The sequence below is a fragment of the Pongo abelii genome, chromosome 21, assembly GCF_028885655.2.
Source record: "Pongo abelii isolate AG06213 chromosome 21, NHGRI_mPonAbe1-v2.0_pri, whole genome shotgun sequence".
NCBI lineage: Eukaryota > Metazoa > Chordata > Mammalia > Primates > Hominidae > Pongo > Pongo abelii.
In genome coordinates, this window is record NC_072006.2 from 68472044 (window position 1) to 68488022 (window position 15979).

A 15979-nucleotide genomic window follows, 5' to 3' on the forward strand; every position below is an offset into this window, starting at 1 on the left:
GAATATTCTGTTCTTTAGAGACGCGAAGTTCATCTCCACCAATGTACAAAGTATTAAGGGAAGTAGTTCATATTTAGACAAATAGAGCACTCATCTCCCACGCACGCGAGGTGAGAGCGCACAGGACAACAGCTGTGTCATTCTGTGTCTTCTCTCTGTGCCTAGTCGCCTGGTTGGAGGTTAGGACTTTCTTTCCTTACTGCTGTGCCCTCTGCTATCACCCTGCTGGGTCAGGGTTCTTGACCTGGATGAGTAACCCAAATCTTTTTTTTTGTTTTAGACAGAGCCTTGTCCTGTTGCCCAGGCTGGAGAGCAGTGTTGCAATCAGCTCACTGCAGCCTCAACCTCCTGGGCTCTAGTGATCCTCCTGCTTCTGGCTCTTGAGTAGCTGGGACCACAGGTACATACCACCATGCCCAGATAATTTTTATTTTGAGACAGGATCTTGCTCTGTTGCCTAGGCTAGAGTGCAGTGGCATGATCATAGGTCACTGGAGCCTCAACCTCCCAGACTCTAACTGTCCTCCAGTCTCAGCCTCCTGAATAGCTGGGACTCCAGGGACATACCACCATGCCTGGCTGAGTTTTTAATTTTTCGTAGAGATGAGGTCTCCCTATGTCGTCCAGGCTGGTTTTAAACTCCTGGGCTCAAGTGATCCTCCCACCTCAGTCTCCCAAAATGCTGGGACTGCAGATGTGGGCCACTGTGCCCAGCCAGGACCCATCTCTTTATCCCCAGAGGGTCTGACTTGTTGGTAGTTTTGCTTTTTTGGTGGCTGTAGTTCCTATTACTGGTAGAAGCAGAAATACTAAACTGTCTTCAGGACCGGCCTCTAGATAGTTTCCCACAGCGGGTGGCAGCAACTCAGTCTCGCTTTGGGAGTCAGGGTTAGCCTCTCCAGCCAGGGCTGGTACATGAGGAGACCAGAGGGAGCTGTGGCCTGCACCCTGGTGGCACATACTCCCTGTGGACTAGCTCGTAGCTCTCTCTTTTTTTTTTTTTTTGAGACTGAGTCTCGCTCTGTCGCCCAGGCTAGAGTGCAGTGGCACCATCTCGGCTCACTGCAACCTCCGCCTCCTGGGTTCAAGGAATTCTCTTGCCTCAGCCTCCCAAGTAGATGGGATTACAGGCACCTGCCACCACACCTGACTAATTTTTGTATTTTTAATCGAGATGGGGTTTGGTTTCACTGTGTTGGCCAGGCTGGTCTTGAACTCCTGACCTCATGATCCACCCGCCTCGGCCTCCCAAAGTGCTGGGATTACAAATGTGAGCCACCACACCCGGCCTTTGGACTAGCTCTCTTGACAGGAGGGTCCAAAGAGGCGGAGACGGGACTCGTGACAGCGGAGACGGGACTTGTGGTAGCGGAGACGGGACTTGAGCCATTCAGACATCACTGTTTATTCCTAGACCTGTGTGTTCTGGCTGTGAGATCCAGCCGGGATGGGTGTCTATTCACAGCATTTGTGGCATCCTACTGGGCTGCCAGGCCATGGCTCTGAGTGATGGGCGCATGGTAAGACCATGTTCTGCCTGAATCAGTGAATTCACATAGCTTTGTCTTCTGGCTGTCTTTCAGCTGGTCAAGTGGACATCCAGATAATAAGGCCAGGGGTGTCAGTGCCAGTGTGCTGTGCAGAACCATGTGTAAACCACAACAGACTTTTGTCTTCTCAGTCCCTTGATCCTAAGGAACTCCCCAGAGGTTATAAGTGTGGGCTGAGGGAGAAAAGTGGTTGAGCAGCCACCAGTGTAGGAGGCGTCTGCCCCATGGCTTAGGCAGCTGTGCTGCACCTGCCTTCCTTCCACATCATCTCCTGGGTGCCATTTCCACCCTATGAGGTCACTGCTGCATCTGCCCAACCTTGTGGCTTAGTCTGTCAGTAACACCCGGAGTGGGCAGCAGGTTGCTCAGTCATTTTATGTCCCTTAGCTGAGTGTTCATTCCCTGCCAGGGCCTCACAGCCAGCCTGGGGCTGTTTCTCAGCAGGAGAGCAGGTACCTGCAGGAGAGCGTAGCTAGCTCACTTGCTCTCTCCCCTCTCCGCCTCCCGTCCTCTCTTCCCCTCCCCACCTCAGCTCCCCTCCCCGCCTCCCCTCCCCTGCCCTGCCCTTTTCCTCTTTTTTTTTGAGACTGAGTCTCCCTCTTTTGCCTAGGCTGGAGCTGGAGTTCAGTGGTGCGGTGTTGGCTCCCTGCAACCTCCACCTCCTGGGCTCAAGCGATTCTCCCTCCTCTGCCTCCCGGCTAGCTGGGACCACAAGTATGTGCCACCACGCCCAGCTAATTTTTATATTTTTTGTAGAGACAGGGTTTCGCCATGTTGTCCAGGCTAGTCTCGAACTCCTGGGCTCAAGCGATCCTCCCACCTTAGCCTCCCAAAATGCTGGGATTATAGGTGTGAGCCACCACAATCAGCTGCCTGGCCTAATTTCTTTTTTTTTTTGAGTTGGAGTCTCTTTCTGTCACCCAGGCTAGAGTGCAGTGTCACAGTCTCAACTTATTGCACCTGCGCCTCCTGGGTTCAAGTGATTCTCCTGCCTCAGCCTCCCCAGTAGCTGGGATTGCAGGTGCGTGCCACCATACCTGGCTAATTTTTGTATTTTTAGTAGAGACAAGGTTTCACTGTGTTAGCCAGGCTGGTCTCGAACTCCTGACCTCAGGTGATCTGCCCGCTTCGACCTCCCAAAGTGCTGGGATTACAGGCGTGAGCTATGGGCTGTACCTGGCCCGGCCTAATTTCTCAACATCATTAAATGTCTGCTGCATTCATATTTTTCCAGCTGTCATGTCAGTACCTGCACGGGCACATGCATGCATAACCACATGCACACATGGTTGGTTTGAATCAGGATCTAAGCAAAGTCTGAACGTTGCCGTTTGGTTGATGTCTTCTCTGGGTTTGTTGATGGAATTGGGTTGTTTTTCCTTGAGATTCCTCACATCGGGGTTTGCTCACTGCAGCCGTGAGATTGTTTCATGTGGGTCTCGTTTCCTGTATCCTCTGTTTCCTGTATCCTCTTGTAAATTGGAAGGTAGATTTGGAGACTCGTAAGAGTAAGCTTTGTGTTTTTCTTTTTTTATCAAGGAAGTATTCGTGGCAATGCAAGCAGCATCAGGAGCTGCAGAGGCTGTCACTGCTCAGTGGCGCCAGTGTCCTTCATGGAGTTCTCCACAGGCTTTCAGCTCCTGCCTTTGGCAGTGGCTGGTGACCCGTGCCCGCATCTGTTCTTTCATTAGGGTGTGCAAAACGGTGACATTATAATTAGGTCACTCTTTTTGCTTTTATTGCCAGAATTATTCCAAAGAGAAGAATTTTCCTATATCCATGATTTGGTTATTCTGAGTTTATTTGGGAAAGACAGAATAGATACTTGATTTGCTTCCTTTCAACTTTCAGGATGATGAGTTGGTTCTCTAGCATTCTCCAAAGGTGACTAATGGTCTCTTGGAGCTTTGTTATGAACTTTTGAATGCTGTGGTATTTCATGGGTTCGAATACATTGCAGGTAATATTCTTAATATGCTTATTGACCTTCAGACTCTCCGATCATTGTCCAGTGGGAGTCTCTTCTCGTTTGCTCTTGAATTTTTTTTAAGTTTTAGGTATTTTTATTTAAGGGAAAATATGTAATAATGAGGTATTTTAGGTTGGGCGTGGTGGCTCATACCTGTAATCCCAGCACTTTGGGAGGCCAAGGCGGGCGGATCATGAGGTCAAGAGATCAAACCATCCTGGCCAACATGGTGAAACCCTGTCTCTGCTAAAATTTCAAAAATTAGCTGGGTATGGTGGCCACACGCCTGTACTCACAGCTACTTGGGAGGCTGAGGCAGGAGAATCGCTTGAACCCGGGTGGCAGAGGTTGCAGTGAGCCGAGATCACACCACTGCATTCCAGCCTGGCAACAGAGCGAGACTCCATCCCAAAAAAAAAAAAAAAAAAAAAAAAAAAGAGGTATTTCAGACACCGGCGTTTTTTCGTAAATATTTGAAGTGAATTACTTTGATCTTAAGTGTGCAGTTTGATGTCTTCACAAGTGCATGCACCCATGTAACCCACACTCGACCAAGGCATAGAGCATTTCCAGGGTGAGCGCCATGGCTCACGCCCGTAATCCCAGCACTTTGGGAAGCCGAAGCGGGCGGATCGCTTGAGATCAGGAGTTTGAGACCAGGCTGGCCAATATGGTGAAACCCCGTCCCTACTAAAAATACAAAAATTAGCCAGGCGTGGTGGTGCGCACCTATAGTCCCAGCTACTTTAGAGGCTGAGGCAGGAGAATCTCTTGAACCCAGGAGGCAGGGGTAGCAGTGAGCTGAGATCGTGCCATTGCACTCCAGCCCGGGCAATAGAATGAGACTCTGTCTCAAAACAAAAACAAAAACATTTCCATCCCCGCAGAAAGTCCCCTGGTGCCTCTCAGTCAATCCACACTATCCCCATTCGTTGGCAGTCATGCTTCTGACTTACTTTACCAAGATTAGTTTTGCCTGTTTTCAAACGTCACATAGAGTTGTACAGTATAAACTGTTCTGGGACTGGTTTCTTTTGTTCAGCGTTTTTGAGGTTCATTCCCGTTGTTGCTGGTTTCCTGAGTCCTGTTGATGTGACCCTGGCAGTCTTCAGTCACTTCCTTGCTTTCTGCTACCACAAGATGCTCTGTTTGTCCTTGTTTGTGTCTGCCCCAGACCTGAAGGAAGCCACATAAAGGGCAGGTGTGTGGTCCCTGACTATCAGCCAGGGATGTCCGTCTCATCCTGACCAGCAGCATGCTCACCACATGAGCCTCCTGCTTTTATCTCCTTTTCTGTGACATGGTTTCTTGTTTGACCTTTCCTAGCCCTCGAGCATGTTCCAAACTCGGTTCGCTTGTGGAAAGCAGCCGTTGAGCTGGAAGAGCCTGAAGATGCTAGAATCATGCTGAGCCGAGCTGTGGAGTGCTGCCCCACCAGTGTGGAGGTGAGTCTGGTGGGCTCAGGGCCACCAGAGCCCAAAGTGACCAAGGCCTGAGCCCAGGTTCAGTGTCTGGAAGTGATGATATAAGTGGAGCATTGAGCTCACTCAGGCTGCGATTTCTGGGAGCAGAAGGCCGTGTGGAACCCCAGGATGCCGTTCTGTACACAGCCGCTAGGCAGGGCGGTCAGTGGCCTCAGCTAGTTGTGCTCCTAACGGAAGTGCAGAGAGAACCTTAGCTCATTCCTGACCACTGCAGAAAATTCTCCGTTGGGCCCTCGCTCAGGGGCCATTTCCTCTCATCAGCCCACAGTTTGTCATGGGGGCCGAAGGTGGCAGGGTGATAGAAAACATTGCTTTCTGTCAGCTCCGCATGACTGCTCTTTGCCTCCAAGCTAAGTGGGATTTCTTTGGTTTTAAGCGTTCCAGTTCACAGCATTCTGTGCAGTGATTTTTAGTCTTGGTTTTATGATACCTAGTATGTCTTTAATTATCCTAAGGGGTATTGTGAAATTCTCCAAACAACATTAATCTTATTTTATTTACACAAAAATGAATAAAGCCCATACACATCTTAGGGATGGAATGCTGCAGAGCCAAGGGTCTGGGAACTTCAGGAGGCTGAACACCCTTCTGTGTGTTTAGCCTGTGAGGGCAGTAGCCTCATCCTGCTCATCTGTGCCAGCCCCTGGTATCAGGTCTGGCGTGCTGTGTGCCTGGAGGCTGTGTTTGTGAACATTCAACTGAGAATCTTTTGGTGCTCACCAGAGTCACTAAATGAGTCAGAAGCATAAAGGAACAGTTGGTCAGGTGAGAAGTGCTGCTGTGAACACTTCTCAGGCCATGTTCAAATGGTTCTCGAGAGCTAAGAAAGAACGTGGTGGCCACGCTGGAGGGTGGGTCGCTGTCTGGCCTGCAGCTGTCCCCCCAGCACAGTGTCCTCTCCTTTTTCTGGCGTCCTCTCCGTGTAGCTCTGGCTTGCTCTGGCAAGGCTGGAGACCTATGAAAATGCCCGGAAGGTCTTGAACAAGGCACGGGAGAACATTCCTACAGACCGACATATCTGGATCACGGCTGCTAAGCTGGAGGAAGCCAACGGGAACACGCAGATGGTGGAGAAGATCATTGACCGAGCCATCACCTCGCTGCGGGCCAACGGTGTGGAGATCAACCGCGAGCAGTGGATCCAGGTGGGCCGCAGGCGGGTGTCGTGGTGTCTGCTTTAACAGTGTACATGCCGCACGTGGGAGTCCCACGCAGGACTGGGGGCTGCTGGATGGTACTGGGGAGTCCTGCGCCGAACCAGAAGCAGGCACAGGTGTGGATGGGCCCTGAGGGACCTGGGCATGCCCACTGTCGCTCTTGATGGATTCAGGCCTGGAGTTCGTCTTGGGGTGAACACTTCGGAAGCCCTTTCAGTGTGTGCACACCTGACTGCATTTCTTTGCTAGTAGAAATGATACACCTACGAGAGGAGGACAGGAAGTCTCATGGCTTCTTTTACTCTTCCCCTCTCACCCACACCCTTTTTTTTTTTTGAGAGGGAGTCTCGCTCTGTCACCCAGGCTAGAGGGCTAGAGTGCAGTGGCACCATCTTGGCTTACTGCAACCTCCACCTCCTGGGTTCAAGCAGTTGTCCTACGTCAGCCACCTGAGTAGCTGGGATTACAGGCACCCGCCACCATACCCAGCTAATTTTTGTATTTTTAGAAGAGACAGGGTTTCACCATGTTGGCCAGGTTGGTCTCGAACTCCTGACCTCAAGCAATCTGCCCGCCTTGGTCTTCCCTGTCTTTTATCTTTGTCTGTAGACTTAAGGCTATAGAAAAGTTTCCAAAGATCATCTAACTCAGGAAGTAGGGCTTGGGTTCCTTCTAATGCCTTCTTTTAAGGAGTCACCCTCTGAGTTATGTTTCTCTAAAGAAAAATAAATAATGAAATTACTATTTTCTGTTTTATTTTATGACAGTTTGTCTTCCTTCCTTTCTTTCTTTTCTTTTCCTTCCTTCCTTTCTTTCTTTCTCTCTCTCTCTTTCTTTCTTTCCCCTTCCTTCCTTCCTTCTTTCCTTCCTTCCTTCCTTCCTTCCTTCCTTCTTTCCTTTTTTCTTTCTTCCCTTCTTTCTTTCCATCGTTCTTTCTTTCTTGAGACAGGGTCTTGCCGTGTTGCTCAGGCCGGAGTGCAGTGGTGGACTGATGGCTCACTGCATCCTTGGCCTGGGCTCAAGCGATCCTCCCGCCTTAACCTCCCAAGTGGCTGGGACTACAGGCATGTGCCACCATGCTTGGCCAATTTTTTTATTTTTGTTTTTTGTCTTGTTATGCTGCCCAGGCTGGTCTTAAACTTCTGGCCTTAAGCAATCCTACCACTTCAGCCTCCCAAAGTGTTGAGATTACAGGCATCAGCTGCCATGCCCAGCCTGTGACAGTTTATTAAGCTATAATTAGCGTTCTATAGAATCCACCCATTTAAAGTTTACGATTCAGTGGTTTTTAGTCTATTCACAGAGCTATGCATCTATCACCACAATCTTAGAACTTTCTCATCACCCCAGAAAGAAATCCTGTATCCGTGAGTTGTTGCTCCCCATTTACATACTTCTGTAGCGTTTTGTTTTTGTTTTTGTTTTTGTTTTTGAGACAGGGTGGGTCTCTGTCTCCCAAGCCGGAGTGTATGGCGCAGTCAATCTTGGCTCTCTGCCACATTTGCTTCCTGGGCTCAAACAATTCTCTTGCCTCAGCCTCCTGAGTAGCTGGGACTACAGGCGTGTGCCACCACACCTGGCTAATTTTTTCTATTTTTTGTAGAGACGCGGTTTTGCCATGTTGTTCAGGCTGATCTCAAACTCCTGAGCTCAGGTGATCCACCTGCCTTGGCCTCCCAAAGTGCTGGGATACAAGCGTGAGCCACCGTGCCTGTCTAACCTTGCTTTTTTACTTTCTTTCTCTATACATTTTTTTTCTGGACATTTTATATACAGATGTTCAACTTATGGGCTTATATCCTGATAAACCCATTGTAAGTTGAAAATATCATAAGTCTAAGATGAATTTGAGGCTGGGTGCTGTGGCTCACACCTATAATCTCAGCACATTGCGGGGCTGAGGTGGGTGGATCACTTGAGGTCAGGAGTTCGAGACCAGCCTGGCCAACATGGTGAAACCCTGTCTCTACTAAAGATACAAAAAAATTAGCGAGGCATGATGGCGGGCACTTGTAATTCCAGCTACTCGGGAGGCTGAGGCAGGAGAATTGCTTGAACCTGGCGGAGGCAGAGATTGCAATGAGCTGAGATCGTGACACTGTACTCTAGCCTGGGCGAAAGAGCAAGACTCTGTCTCAAAAAATAAATAAAGTAAAATAAAATGAAATAAAATGCGTGTGACACACCTAACCTACTGAACTTTACAGCTTAGACTACCTACGTTAAACATGCTCAGAACACCTACCTTAGCCTACAGTTGGGCAAAGTCATTGGACATAAAGTGTTGAATAACTCATGTAATGTATTGAATGCTACGATGAAAGTGAAAACAGAGTGGTGGTTTGAGTCAAAGTATTGCTTCTACTGAGTGTGTGTGGCTTTTGCATCGTCCCACATTGGGGGCCACCTGTGAGTGGAATCACATGACACGTGGTCTTTTGTGACTGGCCTTAATTTAGTGTGTTTTCAGGGTTCCTCCATGTTGTAGCATGGAGGTATTGAAATCCTTTGCCTACTTTTACGTTGGATTGTGTCTTTATTATGGTCTATGTATTATTTTTGTCTGTTGTTTTATTATTGAGTTGTAAGAGATGTTTTTATATATTCTGGATATAGTCACTTATCAGAGACATGATTTGCAAGTACAGATGGTCCCTGACTTCCCATGGTTTGACTTTACCGTGGGTCAAAAGCAGTTTTTGCATTCAGCGGAAACTGTACATGGAGGAAGAGCCAGCACTGTTGCTGCAGGCCCTGAGGTCTGGGTGCCGGGTCCTTGCCCCATGCATTCTTCTCACCACTGACCGTCGTGCCAGCATCTCTGCCTCAGATCCTTGCTCTTGGCTCTGCTTTCTGTCTGGGATGGTTTTCTGGTGCTGGTGGGGCCCTGGGAGGGTCTGGGCGGCGCGTGGCTCCTGTCGCACTTTGCTCGCGGTCCATGTCGTGGCCCCCCAGGTTGGCACGCCACGGTGGTGCCTGTGCTCCTGCGCCCTGTTGCTCTAGCTGGCTTATCGGTCTCTTGTTGGTGGACACATTGTCTTGCACACATGGGAATGTATTTGTCACATGAATGCCTTAAGGTGGAACTGCTGGGTCAAATATGTGCCTGCTTTATTTTGATAGAGAATGAGAAATTGCCCTCCATAGAGATATGTGCTTCTTTGCAGCATAAGATTTATGCCCCCCTTCGCCAAGTGAGCCAGTCAGCAAATGTTTCAATGTTGCTCATCTGATACGTGCACAGTGGTACTTAGAATAGTTTAATTAGCATCTTGAAAATAAGAATAGGGGCTGGGTGTGGTGGCTCATGCATTAATCCCAGCACTTTGGGAGGCTAAAGCAGGAGGGTTACTTGAGACCAGGAGTTTAAGACCAGCCTAGGCAACATAAGGAGACTGTATCTATGAAACATAATGTAACGGTGGGCATGGTGGTGCATGTCTGTGCTACTCGGGAGGCTGAGGTGGGAGGATCCCTTGGGCCTGGGAGTTGGAAGCTGCAGTGAGCTATGATTGTACCATAGCACTTCAGCCTGAGTGACAGGGAGAGACCTTGACTCTCTCTCTTTTTTTTTTTTTTTTTTTTGCGAGACGTAGTCTTGCTCTGTTGCCTAGGCTGGAGTGGAGTGGCGTGATCTTGGCTTACTGCAACCTCCGCCTCCCGGATTCGAGTGATTCTTCTGCCTCAGCCTCCCGAGTAAGCTGGGATTACGGGCACCTACCACCATGCCTGGCTAATTTTTGTATTTTATTTTTTAGTAGAGACAGGGTTTCACCAGGTTGGCCAGGCTGGTCTCGAACTCCTGACCACGTGATCCACCCTCCTTGACCTCCCAAAGTGCTGGGATTACAGGTGTGAGCCGTCGCACCCGGCTGAGACCTTGTCTCTTAAAAAAAAAAAAAAAAAAAAAGACTTTACATTTCTTTTCACATGTTTAAAAGTTGTTTATATTTTTATTTTCTGGTGAACAGTGTGCCTATGTCCTTTGTGACATTTCTCTATTGTTTTTTCTGATTGGCGTGCAGTAGACTCACTTCCTCAGATCCCCAGTAGGCAGTGTCAGCATCTTGTGCTGATGTCTGTCAGTTTTAACCATTCAGGAACTCCGTACTCCCCGTTGGGAATCTGCAGCTCTGATTTCCAAAATCAAAACTAAGTTTTGTGTTCCTCTTTCAGGATGCCGAGGAATGTGACAGGGCTGGGAGTGTGGCCACATGCCAGGCCGTCATGCGTGCCGTGATTGGGATTGGGATTGAGGAGGAAGATCGGAAGCATACCTGGATGGAGGATGCTGACAGTGTGAGTTGGCAACAGGGGCCTTTGTCCATAATATGGAGTCTCTGCTTGTGGGAACAGCAGGCACCTTATAACTACTAAGCTATTTTAAAACTTTTTTTTTTTTTAATCTGAGACGGGGTCTTGCTCTGTCACCCAGGCTGGAGTGCAGTGGTGCTATCTCAGCTCACTACAACCTCCACCTCCTGGGTTCACGCCATTCCCCTGGCTCAGCCTTCCAAGTAGCTGGGACTACAGGCGCGTGCCACCACGCCCAGCTAATTTTTTGTGTTTTTAGTGGAGACTGGGTTTCACCGTGTTAGCCAGGATGGTCTTGATCTCCTGACCTCGTGATCTGCCCACCTTGGCTTCCCAAAGTGCTGGGATCACAGGCATGAGCCACCGCGCCCGGCCTCCCAGCGTGCTGGGATCACAGGCGTGAGCCGCGGCGCCCGGCCTCCCACGGTGCTGGGATCACAGGCATGAGCCGCCTCGCCCGGCCGCAGAGTTGCTTTCTTATTCTGTTCACTCTCATGCACTTCCCTCTTATTTTTTTTTCTGGAACTGTTTGACAATGAATGAGTTGCAGATGTGATGCCCTTTACCTTAAAACACTTTGGTGTGTATTTCTTTAAAAGAGGACATTCTCTTACACAGCCATAACTCAGTTATCAAAATCAGGAAATTGATGTTGGGACAGTGCTGTCAGGTAACTTCAGACCTTACTCAAATCTCACCCACAGGCTGGGCATGGGGCTGACTCCTGTAATCCCAGAGTGCTGTCAGGTAACTTCAGACCTTACTCAGATCTCACCCACAGGCTGGGCACGGGGGCTGACACCTGTAATCCCAGCACTTTGGGAGGCCAAGATGGGCAGATCGCTTGAGCTCGGGAGTTTGAAACCAGCCTGGGCAACATGGCAGAACACTATCTTTACAGAAACAAAAGCCAGGCATGGTGGTGCATGCTTGTAGTCCCAGCTACTCAGGAGGCTGAGGTGGGAGGATCACTTGAGCTCAGGAGTTCGAGGCCGTAGTGAGCTGTGATTGCGCCACTGCACTTCAGCCTGAGTGACAGCAAGACCCTATCTCAAAAAAAGAAAAAGTCTCACCCGTTGTCTCTGTGTCCTTTTAGCAGAAGAAAAAACCAACTGTCTTCTGTGAGGAATACAGGGTCATCCTCAGGCTAGCCTGGAAGAGAGCCTCAGCCTTTGTTGTTCATGAGTGTGAATTTTTTGAGGACCACAGGCCAGTGATGCTGTAGACTCCTCTTTGATCTGGTTCTCTGTGGTGTCTCCTCCGGGTTGGTTTGAGACTTCTTGGGGCATCATACAGAGAGTTGTGTACCTGTTCAACTCCGACCGTCTGGTGCAGGCAGTGGCTGCAGGTGTTTCCACTGTATGGTTGCTGTTTGTTTCTTTGTTATTATTAATAAGTATTTTGAGGACCCATTAATGATGCTTCTTGGCCTGAATCAGTTATTTCTGTGGTGTTTGCTAAATGGTGATTTTTTTTAAATCTTTTTTTATATATTAAATTTTTTTTTGTAGAAACAGTGTCTCACTATGTTGTCCAGGCTGGTTTCGAACTCCTGGCCTCAAGTGATCCCACCTCAGCCTCCCAAAGTGTGTAGGATTACAGGCGTGTCACTGTGCCTGGCCACACCTGCATAATGATTTTGTGAACAGTTTCTCCTACATTTTATTAGTTGGAATTCTACAGTAACGAAGAGCTTCACTTTCTCCTTCATCTGTGTGCGTTCACTTCCTTCCATCTGGATTGGTCGATGGCTCCTCCTTTGGTCCTTGGGATCAGACCCCACTGCTGGCATTGCCCATGTGATACACACATGGTTCTTTCGCACCCCGTGTGGCACGACCCAGAGCTTGTGTGCTGGCTGGGCCATCCTCCTGCCCCAGTGTGTGCTAAAATACACACATCAATCCTTAGGTGAGTTAAGACGCAGGGCAGTGGTAATAGTTTTTGTTGGTTTTTTTTTTTTTTTTTTTTTTTTGTGACAGAGTCTCACTCTCGCCCAGGCTGGAGTCCAATGGCGCGATCTCGGCTCACTGCAACCTCCGCCTCCCGGGTTCAAGGGTTCAAGCAATTCTCCTGCCTCAGCCTCCTGAGTAGCTGGGACTACAGGCGCCTGCCACCACACCTGGCTAATTTTTATATTTCTTATAGAGATGAGGTTTCGCCATGTTGGCCAGGTTGGTCTCGAGCTCCTGTCCTCAGGCCATCCACCTGCCTCAGCCTCCCAGAGCCACTGCTCCTGGTCTGTTTTTCTCTTATTATTTTGTCATCTCTTTCACATACACTGGAGTAAGCACAGCTGTTTTTCAGAGTGCTTGTGATGCTGGAGTAAGGAGGACAGTGTTTTCTGTGCCCAGAAGTGTGCTGTGGTGCTGCTTCCCTCCCAGACACCAGGGCCCTGGGCAGCATCACTTGATTCTGTGGGTGTTCAGGCCACTCTCGGGTTGCTTGTGAAGGTCCGAGGAGGCGATGGAGAGTCTGAAATGCTTTGTCACCAACCCTCAGGACTTGTATCAGAAATCACAGGGGCGTAGGCCAGAGGGCTCTATCCAGGGCCTGACCGTCACCGGCATCCTCCCTGACCCCCTCAGATGCTCCTGGTCAGGATACAGTGCCTGAGGCAGGGCCCTTGCTGGTTTCTGTGCTGGTTGAGTCAGACTGAAGCCATGTGACTTGGGAGGCATCAGGTCTGAGTGAAGAAATCTCAGTGACATCCCCACTCCTTTTCCTTCTTACCTGTTTTCATGCTGGGGGTCCTTAACACTGGGAGGCTCCTCTCGTAGAAGGCAGCTGTTCCTCTGGGAAGTGTTCTTGGGTGCCCCTGTGTGGGGACTTGGACAGCTTTGAGCTGCCAGTCCAGATCTTTGCCATTGTCATGTACACAGTTGCAAAACTTTGTTCCTGACCCACTTCCTGGTGGCCTCTCACTTACCTTCAGCAACAAACTCCTTCTTGGTACAAGAATCCTTTCAGTGGCCGGGTGCGGTGGCTCATGCCTGGAATCCCAGCACTTTTGGGAGGCCGAGGTGGGTGGATCCCTTGAGGTCAGGAGTTCGAGACCAGCCTGGCCAACATGGTGAAACCTCGTCCCTACTAAAAATACAGAAATTAGCCGGGTGTGGTGGCAGGCGCTTGTAATCCCATCTACTTGGGAGGCTGAGGCAGGAGAATCGCTTGAACCTGGGAGGCGGAGGTTTCAGGGAGCCGAGATCGCACCACTGCACTCCAGCCTGGGTGACAAAGCGAGACTCTGTCTTAAAAAAAAAAAATCCTTTCAGCATCTGCAGGGCGCAGAGGACGGTGACTTGTCTCTGTGTGAGGCTGAGTGGGAACAGGTGTCTGAACCCGGCCCAGTGAGTCTCCAGGTGTCATGATTGCCGGTCAGACGAACCCCCAGAGGCTTTAGCGCTGCGAATGGTGACTGGCTTTTTTGTTTTCTTTTGTTGTTGATGCTAACCAAGAGATAAAATCATTCTTGAGTATAGGGAAAAAAAAGCCTGAAGAAAATAGAACTGTGTTTACTGTAGTTCTGTTGGAGTGGATGGGTTTTTTCTCTTTGTATTCACTTGTCTTTTACAGGTTTCTAATGAATGTAACTTTTTATCATGGTAAATATATACTATACCTAATTTTTTTTTTTTTTTGAGACAAGGTCTCTCTCTGTCGCCCAGGCTGGAGTGCAATGGCGCAATCTTAGCACACTGCAACCTCTGCCTCCTGGGTTCAAGCAATTTTCATGCCTCAGCCTCCCAAGTAGCTGGGATTACAGCCATGCACCACCATGCCCAGCTAGTTTTTGTATTTTTAGTAGAGACAGGGTTTTACCATGTTGGTCAGGCTGATCTTGAACTCCTGACCTCAGGTGATCCATCTGGCTTGGCCTCCCAGTGTGCTGGGATTACAGGCATGAGCCACCACCGTGGCCACTACACCTGATTTTTAAAAAAGAAACCAATATGTTTGACCTGCAGTTACAACATGTGTGTGTGTGTACACGTACATATGCCTGGGCCACAGCCCCGTGTGTGTGTGCACGTGTATGTGCATATGGCTCGGCCACAGCCCCGTGTCTGTGTGTGCGTGTACGTATGCATATGCCTCGGCCACAGCCCTGTGCATGTGTGTGCATGTATGCATATGGCTCGGCCACAGCCCTGTGTCTGTGTGTGCGTGTGTGTGCACGTATGCATATGGCTCGGCCACAGCCCCGTGTCTGTGTGTGCATGTACGTATGCATATGCCTCAGCCACAGCCCCGTGTCTGTGTGTGCGTGTACGTATGCATATGCCTCAGCCACAGCCCTGTGCATGTGTGTGTGTGTGCATGTATGCATATGCCTCAGCCACAGCCCTGTGTCTGTGTGTGCGTGTGTGTGCATGTATGCATATGCCTCAGCCACAGCCCTGTGCATGTGTGTGCGTGTGTGTGCGTGCACATATGCATATGCCTCGGCCACAGCCCTGTGTTTGTGTGTGTGTGTGTGTGCACGTATGCATATGCCTCAGCCACAGCCCTGTCTGTGTGTGTGTGTGTGCACGTATGCATATGCCTCAGCCACAGCCCTGTCTGTGTGTGCGTGTGTGCACATATGCATATGCCTCGGCCACAGCCCCGTGTCTGTGTGTGCGTGTGTGTGCACGTATGCATATGCCTCGGCCACAGCCCCGTGTCTGTGCATGTGTGTGCACGTATGCATATGCCTCGGCCACAGCCCCGTGTCTGTGTGTGCGTGTGTGTGCGCGTATGCATATGCCTCGGCCACAGCCCCATGTGTGTGCGTGTGTGCATGCACATATGCACATGTCTCGGCCACAGTCCTGTGTGTGTGCGTGTGTGTGCATGTATGCATATGCCTTGGCCACAGCCCTGTGTGTGTGCGTGTGTGTGCGTGCACGTATGCATATGCCTTGGCCACAGCCCTGTGTGTGCATGTGTGTGCACACCTCCATCACGTGCAGCTAGTGACTCGTGCACCTCTCGCAGGCCAAGGAAGCAGCAGGCAGCCCCATGTGCCCCTTTTTCAGTGTTCCTGTTTCTTGTCCTCATCCTCAGGCTTGTCTCTTTCATGTACACTGGAGTAAGCACAGCTGTTTTTCAAAGTGCTTGTAATGCTGGAGTAAGAACTACAGTGTTTTCTGTGCCCAGAAGTAGGTTTCGCAGTCCTGGATTGTGGTTCTACTTTCTTTCTGGGGGGGAGGACAGAGTGTGACTCTGTTGCCCAGGCTGGAGTGCAGTGGCGTGATCTCGGCTCACTGCAACTTTTGCCTTCTGGGTTGAAGCGAATCTCCTGCCTCAGACTGCCGAATAGCTGGGATTACAGGCGCATGCCATCGCGTTTGGTTAATTTTTGTATTTTTAGTAGAGATAGGGTTTCACCTTGTAGGCTAGGCTGGTCTCGAACTCCTGACTTCAGATGATCCACCCGCCTTGGTCTCCCAAAGTGCTGGGATTACAGGCGTGAGCCACCGCACCTGGCCTGGATTGTGGTTCTAATTAGATAAAACACTG

At 49.7% G+C, this 15979-nt stretch overlaps 1 protein-coding gene across 2 annotated transcripts in view; it reads left to right on the forward strand.

Annotated features, from left to right (window-relative positions):
- PRPF6 (pre-mRNA processing factor 6) overlaps window positions 1-15979 on the forward strand; it is a 50723-nt gene that overhangs the window by 24183 nt on the left and 10561 nt on the right. Inside the window, 3 exon segments of one of the 2 annotated variants that reach the window (NM_001131843.1) lie at window positions 4846-4964; window positions 5930-6148; window positions 10337-10459. In NM_001131843.1, coding sequence (NP_001125315.1) covers window positions 4846-4964; window positions 5930-6148; window positions 10337-10459 — 461 coding nt within the window. 2 annotated transcript variants of the gene reach the window in all.